Consider the following 16,869-nt stretch of genomic DNA (forward strand, 5'->3'; position numbering starts at 1 on the left):
CTGCTCCGGAGTAGGAGCTAATTTGGTTCTCGAAAAAGGCAGTCCGGTACTAAAATCGCACCCAGTTCCGGCGGTGCGAAAATGCCAAAAAATGGGTAGTTCCACAATTAGTTCTGGTACTATGAAAAGGTTCCTGCAGTGCGAAAGGCCCTTATGACAATATATGGTTTGTCTGAGTTCTTCTTATTCTAGTTTTCATTATAATAAAGTATATAATAATGCAATGCCTTTAATCACTGCTTAAATACTATGAAATATGTTGCATGCCTTATTCTGTGTAAAAGAAGACACATCATTAAAGTATATAATAATGCAATGCCTTTAATCACTGCTTAAATACTATGAAATATGTTGCATGCCTTATTCTGTGTAAAAGAAGCCACATCATCTCACAGAAGGATTTGTTTCAAACACTCGACTGACGTTATGAAGTGAGTTTGGAGTAAAAACATGTTATTAAATGTGGTATTTTCACCTGCTTTCAGATGGAGCAGCATTAGTTCACTGAGAAGCTACGCAAACAGCTGTCATTATCGCGAACGCTTTCTTCGATTTCATAATCGCGTGATTATATCGTCTTGTAGCTTGTAAGTGATCTACGGCTCTGTGTATTAAATGCCGCTCCATCTGAAAGCACATGATGGAGATTTACTACTAATCACAGAACCGGCTTTACTGACAAAATGCGCATGACAATCGCATTCGATTAATCGTGCAGCCCTATGCTGATATGAGCTTGCGTGAACTTGAATGAAGGAGCCAAATAAAAATTTTCATGGTTTATGTAAAAAGATGAGCTGATGAAGACTGGTTTATTCATTTGATATGCTTTAGACATGTAAAACATCCACATTGGTCATCATTATTGAGTGCTTTAATAATATAATTGCGTATACATTACATCATTGCATGATTATGGGAGTGAGCTAGAGAATTGAACCAGTTTATTAAAACAGACTGTCTAAAAGAACCAGTTTGTGGAAAATAATCAGATTTGCCTAAGGCTCTGGATTACAGGTTATAATGTTGTAAATAATATTCAGTTTCTTGCATTGTTTTGCTTCGTAAAACCTCAATATATCGTCAAGACCAACACATGTCGTAGTAAATAGATTCCATAGTTCCACACACATGTAAATACAATGGCTTATTACAATTGGAAACATTACAATGACTTTGCCAAAAAAATCACTGATGTCCATCAGCTAAGGTGGAGCTGGGGATTCATAATGTCTGGCTGATGAATGAGTTAAAGGGCCACTGTAAGAAGTGTCTAAAGTGGATTGGAGCGCATCAGATCAGGGTTGAATAATGTGGCCTGCCAGACTTAACGCCATGCAAAATAAATACAGTTAGAATCCAAACGTTATATCACCAGTGTGAAAGCACTTGAATAAGACAGGTGAGCTCATAAATTTGGATTAAGTCGGCTTTGTGTTAATTTTGCGATCTGCTTACACGGTTTCCCACGAACCGAGCAATATTTCATGAGTTATTCCACTGGACTGCGCATGCAATCTCTCATTTCTCTTCCACAATCCTCACTCACATCTCACCAGCTGGGTTTTTGGGAGGGGATTTATTTATACGTTTATTTTCTTCCTTTCATTCACTTTTAATCCCAGTATTAGCATTGTTAAGCGTGGTAAGGTAAATGAACGCCATGCACCAGGTACCTTTTTACTTGTCAAAACAACAAAGCATGATCAAATAACGTCTGATAAAAAACGAACAAAGATCCGGACGCTATTGAGAGCTTGAGAGTGCAGCTGTATGTACGAATGATGGTGCTGCGTATGCTGAATTTTAGTATTGATTATTTTAAATGAAAATCATATTTAGGTCAGATTGTTCATATAATTTGTGAACTAAATCTGCTGTGTAAAGGTTCTCTATTGAGCCCATTATATGACACTGTTAAATGTGGATATGTCTGTCCACATTTGTGTATCACTAGATAAAATCTATAAATGACATTTACATAACATTTCCCTGCAGCAATTTCAAATTATTTTAAACTATTATGTTGTTGTGCATTATTAAAATTTCAACACATTTTGCCCCATATGGCATCTATTTTATATGTTTGTGTAGTTATTGCATGTTTTTCTTTTCTCTTATTGACGGTATATTTGATTGTTCACTTGTTCACACGATCAGTAACTTTGATATTTTAGTGTAATATAGTAGGCCCTATGTCAATATTTAATAGTGCACTTGAAGAAAAAAAGCTGTCATTTGGCCGGTACTTTTTCAAAAGTATTTGCCTTTTTTCTACCCCAAAAAGATGCATATTAGTACAAAAATGCTTTTGTACCTTCTTTTCTGACTGTGTGTGACAAGTTTTTGTAATAAAACATTTGCTTACTTGCAGATCAGTACTTTATTTATTGCCTGCATCCACTAATCTTTCTTACTTATTAATGCTGGATAGTTGACAACATAAACATAATGATGTCCGACCGATATTGAATCTATTTATACGCTATCATGTCCTATCCTATAAAACTGCAAAAAAAAAAAAAAAACGGCAATGAAAAAAAAATAGCAAAAATAAACAAAATTGTCTTCGGCTTTAGACCATAATGTGTTGAACACACTGATCACAATCACATTGATGTTTTGGATTAGTTGTGCTAATTTTAGAAATCCATGATTGATGGAGAAAGAGATTTCAAACATATCTCTCACATTTGCGTCTTGAACAGAATCTGTGTTCTCTCAAATGTGAAGTTATCGTGTCAATCTTATGGCAGTTGGGTTACTTTTTGACACTTTTATAATCCTGGTTTGAAAACAAATTAAGAATACTGCTTGACGTCTTTAATTAGCTGCGTTTGAGCTCAATTTTGGATGCAGCTTTACATCTCACTTGTGCACGTTCCGCTTGCTATGCTTGCATGTATGCATTCCTTATTTTCTCCCATCTTGGTCCTGGCAATTGAAAATAAATTAACATTCCAGCTCTTTTATGTTCTGCTTCTTCAAGCCTGTCAAGAATACTTGGAGATGAACCCTGAGAGGTCAAGCGACACTCACTAGCTGTCAATCATCCTGGTTGACCCGCCCACCCTTTTCTTTTGCTTTTCCATTCTTTTCTTCCCCATTCATTCAGTTCCTCCCTGTCTTAGAAACTCTCAGGCATTCTTTCGGTGGTCTCTGAGACAGGAAGCTCTGTCACACTCACAAACACAGCCATATTTGATCTCAAGTCCTCCTGGCTGCCGTTTTTTTCCCCCACCTCTACATTTTATGGAGCCTAGAAAACACCGACAGAATCAGCAGAATTTACTGTATAACGCGGAATGTCATGAAACTTGAAGAAATCACAAGTAGGTCAGTACACTTAATCAAATCGTGATATGGGCTGTGAATAAGGGTTGCAAAAAGGTGGAACATTTCCAGTAAATTTCGTAAACATTCCAGAAATTTTGGAAACTTTCCAGGATTTTTTGGAAAGTTTCCGGAAATTTACCGGAAATGTTCCACCCCTTTGCAACCCTAGCTGTGAATAATAAACCCGACAACCAATCAAAATAAAAGATCGGTTTAGCTTGACAAAATTGTGACAGAAATAATTACTATAGTACAGCACAATGTACAACAACATCAATAATAAAAATAATAAATTAACAGCTGATTTTAACAGTAAACCTCTGTTGTGCAGCTTTTTTTTGTCAGAATATAAAGTTGTTTAATTTTCATTGATTACATTTTCAAGAGTAAATTATTTTTCCTGTGCTTTCTTTGGAGTACTACCATTTTTTATTAATACGTTTTTATTAAATAATCATAAATCCAGAAAGATTAAAGCACGCGACACAGTGTGAACGTGTAAAATAAAAATAAAATAAATAAACCTATTTCATAGGGCCCTATTATTATAAAAAAGCAAAAAACTATTAAGTTGTTACTGTTTTAAAGCTTCAATTGATTAGACATGCTGTTTGATTGTTAAAATTTAATTAAACCATTAAAATGGAACCCCCCAAATTAAAACAGAATACACAGAATTTAGACACAAAACATATTTTTTGTTAACCTTTTAATACATTTTTGTTAAATTGTTCAAGTGCTTTTTGATTACTAAAATGTATTTTAACCATTAAAACCGTTGAGTCTAGAAAAAAAAAAAAAAACCTGTATCCAGAAAAATTTAAATATAAAATTAAGGGGATAAAATAAAACTGATTTCAATTTTAAAATAAGTTCTTTAATAGCAGTTTATTACAAGTCGTATTTGACCCTGAGTTTTCCTAGAATCATTGCAAAAAATAATGATAAAAAATGTCCAGTATTTTGTCTCCTTGGTATGGAATCAAATGCTTGATATTGTCTCATCGTGCATGTTTCTGTTATTTCATATCCCTCCTTCATGCAAAAGAACCAGGCCTCAGTCAGGAATGGCGCAAAGCTCTCTAAAGCTAATCATTTGATCCTTTTATTTCAAGTCCGAACAAATCCAGTCTGAAATCTGCCAAACACAATGGTGTTTATGGGGATGATAATGCTGGGATCCAGACATACAGTGAGCATGTTTCCCAGCAGTGTGAGGGTTTGAGAGGAATAAAGCGTTTATATGAGGAATAATCGCCGGTCTGCCAGCATCAGCGTCTTCAGTCTCAGCAGGTGACGTCCGAGATCGCAGATCATTGTAAAACGCTTCCCACTTGTGGATTCGCTCTCATTTCGGGATATTTGGAATCCTAATCCCATAATGCAGTGCACTAAACGGTTCCCCACATGAATGCACAGTAAGAGCTAAGGCTGATTAACTTTATACGATTAGGCCTTGATTCGCCTAATTTAGCGTATTAGTGAGAGGTGAAAAATATTCATCCTTAAAGGGACACTCCACATACAAACGAATTCTCTCATCATTTGCTCACCCTCATACTGTCCCAGATGTGTATGGCTTGCTTTCATGAACACAAACACACAGATTTTTTTAAATGAAATTATCCATCTCTTGATGAGTCCATCTCTTGTGGAGGCTTGTTACCAGTGCAAGATAAAGCAAATACCACATTAAAATGAAATGCGGACAATTATGCTTAATAAATAAAAGAAGCAGAATCATGTGTGTGAAAAAAAAATACATGACATTTGATTGGAAGTGATGGTTTATAGATTAAAGAGTTTAAAATAATAGCATTTTTATTCTCACACACACCTTTTTTGCTTCAGAAGACACTGATTCATCAACTGGGGTCATATGGATTACTGTTGTGTGGTTTTTGAAGCGTCAACTTTGAGGAACCAATGCACTTGCATTATAGGGACTGACAGAGATGGATTATTCTTCCAAAAAATCTCAGTTTGTGTTCAACTGAAGAAAGAAAATCATACATTTGGGATGCATGAGGGTGATTAAATGACAAGAGAATTCATTTTTGGGCTGGAGCATCTCTTTAATTCTCTGGGTGCTTCAGAATTTGCGGTGTTGTTATTCAGTGCTCAATGTGCCCTTGCTAATTATTTACCAATAACTGTGTTTTGTTAAGTACAAGTGTTTGATTTCTAAAACAACACTCCTCCTGCATGCCAAGGTAGACATTGCGCAGAATAATTTTTGTTCTGCACCAGTGTCTGATGTTAAATGCATCTGCAAAAACGTTTCCTGTTATGAAACATAATTCATTTTGTCTTCTATGGAACGTTAGTATGTTCAAACTTTTGCTGTCTCTTTTCATCCACATCCGTAGAGCTGTGAAAACGGCACAGTGTTTATATTTGGGTTCATTATGAAGTAATCAGTGCACTTGATGATGAGGGCGCTTTGATGAAGGGCACTTCAAAGTGCACCACTGCACAGGATTCCCTACCTGTGCTGTAAACGCCGAGCCAGTGCATTGTGGATGTTTTTGAGGAAGATGAAAGTATTATTTAGTTTTCGGGTGGGTGTTTGTGCACATGCGCATGTCAGTGGGAATAAATTTGTGAACAAAGTGAGAATGACATGTCATCTGTCTTCAGCGTTTGGCATTGTGTTATAATGAGCTCGGGCTCCCCGAGGTCTCCGGTATTGCCTTCTGCCAATGCGGGCAAAGAGTCTGAATGTGTTTGTTCCCGTGAGATAACAGGGAAATGCAAACAGACACAAAAGAGAGGTGATTTTAGTAGTTTATCAACTGAACCTGTTGCCACAGTAATTATGATGTACCTCAGGGTGAGCCGAGGGATATGAGAGATCTGTCTGTAATCTTCATAAACACAGTGGAATGTAAAGGTAGCCTAGAGATGTCAAAGCAACTCAGAGCTCCAGAGTTACTTAGCTTGAAATCCATTGTATCCTGGAAAAAAGATATTGTATTATGCATGTTGCACATTGGGATTATTATTGGATACCATTTTGAGGCCTGCACTGGTAAAAAAATTGCAGTCATTAAGATTGACCAAGTCTCTTCTGCTCACCAAGGTTGCATTTTTTTTTTAGCTCAAAAATACAGTAAAAGTAGTGATATAGTGAAATATTGTTACAATTTAAAATAACATAATATAATGTATTCCTTTAATTTAAAGCTATCATTACTCCAGATCCTTCAGAAATCATTCTAATAATTACTGATACTTAATTAATAATGGTTTTTATTATTATCAATGTTCAAAACCGTTTTCGCTGCTTAATGTTTTTGTGAAAACTGATATATTTTTTTCAAGATACTTTGATGAATTGAAAGTTCAAAGGAACAGCATTTATTTGAAATCTAACATTATAAATATCTTTACTGACACTTTATTTCAATTTAATGCATCCTTGTTTCAATAAAAGTTCATCTTTCTCACCACAAACCTTTAAATGGTAGTGTATGACACCTTTCACAAAACTATTGTGCAGCACAACTGTTTTCAACATTCAACATTTCAACAAGAGCTATTTTGAATTGATAAAAGGGTGTTTCACAATATTAGTTTATATTGTATTTTTCAATAAATATATTTAGCCTTTGTGTGCACAAAATGCTTCTTTTAATACCATATATTCCAAATTTAGATAGATCCTAACTGAAATGGCATTGGATACAAAACAGATAAGATATGATTTTGCATTAGGGTGTTTCTGTAAAACAGCCTCTTCTTCTGAGTCATAACAGTCTAGTGTTTTGACTGTGAGTTTTGCACAGACAAGCAGCACTTTGTGTAAAAAAAAAATCTGGCTTGTAATTGAGATTGATTTACACTCTGCCAGCCTTTCTCACACTCAGTGAAGTTCAGAAACATTTTGGTATGAGATGGTTTGATATGAGATGGGTGCTTTCATCTTGCGTAAAGTAAAACAAGTTTGTGTTCCATTATTCTTTGGTTTGTTTGCCTCTGTTGTATTGGTTGACAAGGTGATTTGACAAGCTTGACAAGATTTATTTCTGGAAACCATATTGTTTTTTGGCTGGTAATGATGTTTTTCTGTATCACTGATGTTGGATGTTTAATTTTGCTCATATCCAGGGTTGCAAAGGGGTGGAAAATTTCCGGAAACTTTCCCAAAATCCCTGGAATATTCCAAAAAAATCAAGGAAAGTTTCCAAAATTTCTGGAATGTTTCCGAAATTTACTGGAAAGTGGACCATCTTTTTGCAACCCTACTCATATCCTCAGTTTTTACAAGTAGATTTATCTTTGCAGTCATTTAATGCTCACTCCTTGTCACGCAGTTTTCCTTTATGTGTTAATGTAATTCTGATTGAAACACGAAGTCAGGGTGGGACATCGAAGAGCTTGTCCCTTTTTTTAAAATATCAGGGTTTCATTTACATTTACAGCCCGGCAAAGCTGCATTCAATAGCTTGTGACAGCCACAGTCCTGATCAAAATGAGTCTAATAGATTCTCTCTTTAGATTTGAAATAAAACTCTTACTACATCTAAACAGTGCTCATTTTTAGTAATGGTTATGATGTGTAGTTTGATAAGCGAGTTGTTTGGGCATCAGTGTTAGCTCTTTTTGTCAATGCTGTTTATAATGCAGAGGCTGTTTAACTGGTCGAGATGTTTGATCTCCTCCAATGCAATTTAAAACAGAATATTCTGGGTAGAATTCAAATGGCTCAGATACATTTGGTGGTTATGATTAGCTTCGTGCCCTCTCGTCTCTGCAGCAGGTTGCGTGACCGACTTGGAAAGCATAATTACACTGGCTGATTCCTTCACTATGGAATAGGGCTGCACAATTAATCGAATTTCTAATCGCGATTACAATTATGGATGCCACAATTATCATTCAAAGCGGCAATTAATCGTTCAAAGTCCACTTATGTTATTCTGCACGCTTAAGATGTTTTTTCTTTCTACATGTTATCTTAAGGGTTTTTCCATTGTTTTAGTTTTAGTATAACATTATAATACCATTCATATTTTTACTTTTTTATAATTTAAAGAAGAAACCAATCCAATGTATATTTGACATTTGAGGCTTAATACTATAGAAAAGCACTAAAGGTTTTTCAGTTAGAGTGTTTTCAGCTTGTTTATTTTCATATAAAAATACGGCATGCAGTTGCATCAAACAATGGTGTAAACATCATTCAATGTAAATTGTGATAATCGTAATTAATAATCGCAATTACAATTTCAAGGGAATAATCGACAATTGTGATTTTTGTCAAAATCGTGCAGCCCTACTATGGAAGTAACTTTGCAACTACATGTCAACTAACTCTCATTAGAGTATTAGTAGACTGTTAGGTTATGGTTAGTGTTAGTAGAATACGTTGACAAGCACTTATAAAATTACTTCTAGTAGAATGTCTGAAGTGGACTATAAAGATAAACTGTTACCAAATAGTAAATGTGTAAAGAAAGGGGCAGGGCCTTCAAATGCTATGCAGTTGTTTTGATAGAGGGAAACAAGATCAGATTTTTCAGATATTCCCCTTTAAATATAATAACCGTCAGCTGTATGCAATGACCAACATTAGTTTTTTTTCGACAATCTGAATATGGAGCTGCATTGAAATCCCTGTATCGGTGACTGAATGAAATATGGCCTTGAAAATTACGATTTCAAAAGAAAAGTTTATTAGCAACCAGAGTCTAATTCTTCTTGAGTTACATGCACGCAATATTTATGGCACTCGGACAGGTATGTCCCATGCAATTGTTTTGATTGAAGGAAACAAGATACATTTCTGATTTCCACATTTGTTCTTCATGCATTCCTTTATAAAAGAAATAAGGATCATCTGTGTGCAAAGTGACCAACATTTGGTTTTTGACCACTGAAAATGAGTACAATTTAAGAATTTACTCCTGGAGCCATATTGAAATTCCAGTATCTCTGGAACTGAACAATATAGGGCCTTAAAAATGAAGATGCCAAAAGACACGTTTGTTAAGACGCAACATCTAAAAGGGCATTAAGATATCTTTAATACTACTTGAGTTACAGGCATCCAAACTTTGGAGAAAAAAAATTTGAAAAGTGCTTTTTCCCATTTTTGAACTGTCACCATTGGCACATAATGCAACAAAGATTGCTAAAGTCAACAGATTTTCCTAACAGACCTACCAATCTCTCTGTAGAAATAACATTGTGATGCTGCCATCTTTCTGAAGTCATTTTTACCCCCTTGTAATTTGGCTTCGAATTGCCATTTTGACCCCCCTCTTCAAAATAGTGGATTGCTCAGTAAATATACATCCATGACATTTAATATTTTGGCTTTCATCACTATACATGTTTATCTTTCTTTAGAAAATATTGACAAAATCAAAAATTTGAGCCGGGGACCTCTGGCTGAGTTCACACAGAATGACCCATGTGATTTCAGAATCAGAGATTTAATCTCTGTAGCGTATTTTTGAATCGGATTCAGAAAATAGCCAGATTTAAACATTTGCATGCTTATTTTTTCCTTTTGATTGGATTATTTCAGGTCTACGCCTCCTCCAATCGGATCGATTGTGGTCTTTTCAGTCCAATTGAGCCATCAATCCCTTTACTAACACATCAATCCGATCACAGACGTGGAGTGTTTTGAGCTTTTTCATCTTGATGTTCATGTGATATGTTTTCTATTTTGGTGATCCCAATTCACACTGCTAATTATTTTGTCTTTAATGTGCTTTCAGATGGAGCATGAATGGTGAAGGGTGGAGAGCAGCAGATTGCTGATGTCTGCGTGGCCTGCATACTGTCTAGATCCTCTTTACAATCTAAACTATTGTCTGGCATCTGGAGACGCTCTTGAATAACCAAAATGGCTACTTCACTGTGGAAATGTCCCCTGGTGCATGGACTTGTGTTAACTGTGATTTTCATACAATTTTCAGAAGGTAAGACCATCTCTATAGACGCTATAGCCTGCTGGAATCATAAAGTGACATTTTTAGAGATGTCATACAAATACAGAGTTCTGGCATGAAACTGTAGATGGCTCAGTCCGATAGGTTTAACTCAATCTGACCTAATGACATCATTATCACATGGCACAGCTGATTGGTCCTCCCCGGTATCGGTAGCCAATGAGCTCGCTGCTCAACATTCAAATATATGACTAGTGCTTGCCGTAGCAGTTGTAGCTTGCTTCAGAAACCCTCCACCTTCCCCAGCTCCACCTGTATAGATCTGATTCATGTATGCTATATGGGGGTTATTTCATGCATGTTATATTTTCAGCAGCAATATTTTCTTACAAAACGCCAGAGATCTGAACTCTCGTGGATCCTTTCATTGTAACGAGGTTTGAACATGATGTAAATTATTCATTTTGCAGTGTAGGTCAAGTCATAAAAGACAGAAAATTAATGTAACAAAAATGTGTATTCTATGAGGGGTAAGAACAGTTATTACTACCTCAGTAGCCAGCTGTAATTTGAAAAAAAAAAGAAGTTTTTAGTGTGATGAAAATAAATTGTCAAGTACTTTTGTAAAGAAAGGTGTGTTTTTGCTCTACAGAATTGAATAAAAACAATCAAAATCACTCAAATCACATCAAAACATTCAGATTCTCCCTGAGTAGGTGCTTCTTTTGAATAAGTCATTGCTTCACGACTGTTATGTAGTATGAATGTAATCCGGCTGAACTACATTCCTCATGTTGTTATTGTCATGTGATCTGCCAGTCAGTTGCGTCACTTTGGTGTCATTCATAAATCCTCTCCCATGGCCTCACAGGATAGTAAAGTGTCCTTTGGATGCGCTCTTCAGTATCATCTGGGAATTAATAGGTCAGCCTACTGTTTTATGAATACTGTGAATTTGGACATATACAGCCCTACTTTATAGTAGGGAATTATGCATATTGAGATGCAGCCAATATTTTATTTTATTTTATTTATTTTATTTTATTTTATTTTATTTTATTTTATTTTATTTTATTTTATTTTATTTTATAAACCTGGCAAAGCCAAAAGATGAAAACTGCAGAATGCAATCTGTGAAGATGTTAGACCTGCAGTTGCGATAATTCACTTGATTTGCTGATTTGACAAACTCTGGGAGTTGCAAACTCATGTGTTGCATATATTGTGCACATTGTCCAATGGAGTGACATTTCTCATAGTCCCATTGTCTGGATGAGTCTGATTTGGTGTGAAACTGTATAATGCTGCACTTGTCTTTTGTTTTGTTTTAGCGCTTGCTAGCTCATGTCTGAATCATGTATATGTGACACAGCTCTAATGAATTATCACTGCATTTCCATGGGAAAGATGTCCTCAAGCACACCAGAGATATGATTTATCCATCTTATACACGGCTTTGCCTCACTCTCATTCATCATTGAAACAAGCCGTATCTCCAGCCACAAAAGCTGGCCCGAAAGAATGTTTCTCAAAATAACATGTATTTTTTGCTTATATGATCTGGATTGGATTTTAATGTATGTTCTAGTATATTAATTTACGTTGATTCTCCAGAAATGCCTTGCATGTCGCAGGTCTTTTAGTGAACTGACTACTAGTACTAACTGCTATTACTTCTTTTGGCAATTGGAGGATTTTTTTTCCCTTCCAAGATGAGTTTAGAATAATTTTTCTTTCCCTACAATGTGCCGCTTTGATCAGCTGACACTTAGTCAATTTTTATGTTTTGATTTTGGTTTATCTTTTATAACTTTGGGAATTGGGAGGTTTGGATCTGCACTCAGCTCTTTGTACATCAATGTTTGTTTTCATCTGGCATTCATCTTCTAGCAGCGAGACGCATATTTCTGTGAGTTTCTTCTGGAAATATGAGACGCTTGAAAAAACAGCATTTCTTTTTTTTTTTAACAAACTTTTCAACACCATTAACCTCAGCTCAGTTTGGGTTTGATTTATCTGTTGAGTACTCCAGTAGACAGAATGGTGCAATTAAGACCACAGCATTTTACTACAGTAAAGAGTAATCTCAAAGGGTCATGAGAAATCATATTTTCCCTGGTTGTTTGATATGTAAGAGGTCTCTGTACCATTAAAACATCCTCCTCAGTACAAAAAAAAATGCATTTATATAACCAAGCTCCAAAAACATCTTGGTTTTCACTTTTTTTTTAAATATATATGTTTACTGATCAAAGATTCATTACATCCATAATTTATAAATAAATTCTTAACTAAATTTTACTTTGCTATTTTCCCAACTGTGAAGAATGACAGACCTGTGTCTTAAAATGTGCAAATTAATCAAAAGATTTGTACCTCTTTCCCTGTCACTTTCTTGCAACGCACATACAAAAGAGAGACAAGTCCCTAACAGAGTTAATTCTGTTCTAGAATGCGTTTTATCACTCACATAAATTACTGAATTTATCAGCAGAGTGTGTACATGGCTATATATTTACTTTTTACACTAGTAGCTACAGTTTATTATCTTGGCAAAAAAAAAAAAAGTGTACATTGAGGGTCTCAACTAGTTTTGCAAAGGGGTGGAACATTTCTGTTAGATTTTCACAAAATTTTCTAAAGGTTTCCAAAAAATTCTGGAAAGCTTCTGAAATTTCCAGGATGCAAAGCTTCTGCCCCTTAGTTTGCAACCCTAGTCTTAAAGCATTTGCAAAGTTTTGTTCCCATACTAAAAAACTATGTTGTTTTTAGAAATCTCTTCTGGGTTAAACTGGGCCTGAATGTGTTATGAGAGTTCATTATGTGCGCTATTATATATTTTTTTATTTATTTGATGTAATTCTGCAGAATGGAAATGTGAGTTCATTTGATTTAAAAAATGTTTGTTCCAGTTAGTAGAGCTGGGAAAAAGTGTATCTAAGCCGGTTGTCAGTAGCAGGGAGAGAGCGCTAGTGAACGGATTGTGTTTGGAGTGGAAAGACATGAAGTTACTGCCAGTGAAGGCTAAAACTGTCACTTTTAAATCGACTTTCTACAAAGTCAGGCAGCGTTCCATAACGTTTTGAATGATTAGGGATCATTTTAAAAGTTTGCACGTAATTCGGGCTGCTTATCGAACTGACTCAGTTTAACTACAGTAAGCCTGAACAATTAGTTTTAAAGCCATCTCATTTCCTGGAACACGTCCAATAATTGTAAATTCTTCCTCTGTGTTATGATGAGCCTTATTATAGATTACTGCTGTAATCCTTTGAGGATTATGAGTATATTCTTCATTATGATTCAGCTCTCTGCTGGAAAAACCCACTTTACCTGTCATTGCCTGTGAAAGGTCATTTGGCCTATTATTATTATAAGATATTAATCAGGATTATTTGTGATTAATCATAAAGATTAAATACCCATTGAATAGTATTCAAGTAATCAATTCATAGTAATCAAGTATTGATCAGTGCTAATACGGATGCTCCAACTAAATTGATTTTTTTTTTGTTCAATTTCTGTGGATCAAATAAGTAATTATAGCCATTCAGCATTTTGGAAACCATCATTTTAATATTTAATAGGTATAAAGTGCAAATTATTAGCCTAGCGGATGAATCTAATGTTCTGAAGAGTATGTGTGGCGGTCAGTCACCGCTCCGGAGTGGATATTTACTGTACTTCGCAATCACAGATTCTAGCCTGCGTCTTGGAATATATGACCCAAATAAGAATTTTCACCGTATATTGCCGTCTGAATAAGTAAGTAACAAGTCTGCCACGTTTGTTCTGACCAACTGAGGAAAAAAGCATTACCATAAATCTCGCTACCAATGGTGATTAAATCTAAAGATCGGTTAGCTCATATCACATCAAACCATTCAAATTATTATTATTGTTATACTTTATTCTGAAATGATTAGTGTTAACAACATCAGCATTGGTGACTATGAGTGTAGTGTGTGCACAGTCTAATCTAATTGTCATACTCTTTGAATTTCATATTAAGAAATTATTTTAACTCAAAAACATCAAAATGATACATTTAATTATTCCAGCTGCTGTGAGAAAAGACTATAAACGATCCTCCACCTGCAGGATCCTCACAAATATTGATTTCGGATCATTTTTAACCAAAAATAAGTTACAGACTGCAGCTTTAAATAAACTTTACAAATGTCACAAACTCCCAAAAATGTCAAATTTAGCTTTTGTTTTTGCCTTTATCTAGAGAAAATAACTCTAGGTTGTGTCTCTGTCTGTCAAAACAAAGCTTTAAAAAAATTGTATGTATTGATTTTAATGCTAATTCAGTAGTTTAAAACTCTTAGTATTAATATTTTTATGTGAGCGTTAGTGTTGCAAAGGCATGGCAAATTTCCGGTAAATTTCCAAAAATCCCTGGAATATTCAAAAAACAAATCCTGGAAAGTTTCCAAAATTTACTGGAAATTTTCCACCTTTTTGCAACCCTAGTGATCATTGATCAACTCAGTACTACGTCATTATTGAAGATGTCATAATTTCAGGGCAGTACACTACAAAAAATACTCACTCAGAAATTACTGGTTAATTTTACTCATTACAAAAAAACCGCAAGAAACTCATTGAATTAAGCATAACATTTTGAATTTAAATTTAAATTTTGAAGTTTTTTTCTTTTGTAAAACGCACTTCAATAACCTTTATTGAAACTTTGAAAATCATTTTTTTTTCAGTGTAATTCTTTGTCCATGAAAGCAGAGATTTGTTTCAGATGATTTGTGGCTATATGAATCTTCATTTGAGATTGTGAGGCCAGTGTTGGTCTGTTTTTATCTGTGTACATGACAGACGGAGGGAAATATCAGGAGCTGGATTCCAGCAAACCACGGCTGGACCTCAAACCGTACTCGAGCTCCTCCCTGGACAGTGTATTACATCACTGTAAGCTTCAGCAAAATCCTTTCCTGATTTCTGTGGCCTGATTCCTTGCGCACAGCATGCGGTCCTTCTCTGGCAGTCTTGAAAAGAGGCCTGCCATATTTTTATATTCCAATATGACGGGCCAAACAAAAAATGACTCGGTAGACGTTGGCTTCTGTAAGGACACACTTAAGAGAAAAGAGCAAATTGCTTGAAGAAGTGTCTTAGATCATTGAGTGCCTAGCTTGTTTAACAAGTGTAACAACAGATATCAGGACTAAACTATTTTAAATTGAATCAGGAAAAAAAAAAAGGAAGTGTAAATAAAAGTGCTTTCTTTACTGTTATAATTTTTTCTTTATGATTTTTTTTTGTTACAAATCTTATTTTTTTACATTTTCGATTTTCTTTTCAATGCTAAATCTGAACACTTTTAAACTACCAGTGTTTTCAGATAAAAACCCAAGCTGAAGCATATGCATAAAGAGTTTCTTCACGTTATTCATTTCCACTAATCACTGCACTGCATTATGCATGAGGTCAGATAACAGCACAAAATTCAAGTGTCATGAAATGAGTTTCAGCGCTGTTCATTCACCGCTGTGTTGTCCTTCACATCTCATAACCTAATTCATATTTGCAAAAAACAATCTGCAAATGCACAACCAAAGCTAGGTTAAAAACAACACGGTTTAGGTCAACATTGGTAGGTGAAACTAGATACGAATCCAATTCTTGTTTGTGTTAAATCAACTATTGCTGCTGGGTTAAAATGAACCCAAAATGGTATGCAAGTTAAAATCACTTTAACACATGCATAATGACTTAAGCTTAATCGATAATCTAGAACCTAACCTCAAAATAGACAAAAGTAGGCTAAAGTGAAAGCAATGTGTACATGTAATGGCAAATCAACAGTTAAACTACTTATACAGTTAAACAAAATAGATTTTTTACAAGATTGATGAAGATTGTAGAGTAAATACTGAATTCCGTACGGTTAAAGGCTCTTCCACACTGAGTGCGATGCAATAAAGTGAAGCGAAACACAGACGAATCATGCTTTCACACTGAACATGAAAGCAATTGATTGTTTTTGGCTTATTCACGCCTGCATGACAGGTGGCGCTGCCATCGTTCCACCTATCGTTCTTGACCACTGAGAAGAAGAATCATTTAAATGTTGGCGCATAGAAACACAAAGCCAGAGAAGCCAGGCCTGGTTCTACGGGGGTGCTAAGCCTCAAAACTAAAGAAAAAGCACACTCAGTTGAGGCTACCTAAATAGGCTATTGGCGAAACCGATTTGGCTAACGCTTCAGCACATGCTTGTGTTTGCGCTCTGTGGAGCATCAGTGGTTTCTCTTTACAATGTGTTTTTGCTGCGTTACGCAATGTATCACAGTTTGCACTGGCTTTCAAAACCGCTTTCGGTGCAAAAGCAGCAACTCCAGGAACGAGATCTAAAGCTCAATCTGATTGCACAGCTCATTTCATTGTCACACTGGTTGGGGAAAAAAAAAACTCGCTTTGTCGCACCGCGATTGATCGCGCACAATGTGAATCGCTCCATAGGGTTTTATTGTTTAGATTCAAAAACATCATTGCTGCGTATATTCGCACCGATTAATCACACTTAGTGTTAGGGCTGCATGATTATGACAAAAATCATAATTGTCGATTATTCCCTTGAAATTGTAATTGCAATTATTAATTACGA

At 35.4% G+C, this 16,869-nt stretch overlaps 1 protein-coding gene across 5 annotated transcripts in view; it reads left to right on the forward strand.

Moving 5' to 3' along the window:
- The window catches only part of adgrl2b.1 (adhesion G protein-coupled receptor L2b, tandem duplicate 1), a 110,070-nt gene that overhangs the window by 10,130 nt on the left and 83,071 nt on the right, over positions 1-16,869 (forward strand). For all 5 annotated transcript variants that reach the window (XM_016449703.1, XM_016449702.1, XM_016449704.1 and 2 more), the window contains exon 2: positions 10,068-10,271. In XM_016449703.1, the coding sequence (XP_016305189.1) occupies positions 10,196-10,271 (76 nt within the window). In that variant the 5' untranslated portion in view covers positions 10,068-10,195. The remainder of the gene's footprint in view (positions 1-10,067; positions 10,272-16,869) is intronic.

This window comes from Sinocyclocheilus anshuiensis, unplaced genomic scaffold (assembly GCF_001515605.1).
Source record: "Sinocyclocheilus anshuiensis isolate Anshui unplaced genomic scaffold, SAMN03320099.WGS_v1.1 scaffold1635, whole genome shotgun sequence".
Classification (NCBI taxonomy): domain Eukaryota; kingdom Metazoa; phylum Chordata; class Actinopteri; order Cypriniformes; family Cyprinidae; genus Sinocyclocheilus; species Sinocyclocheilus anshuiensis.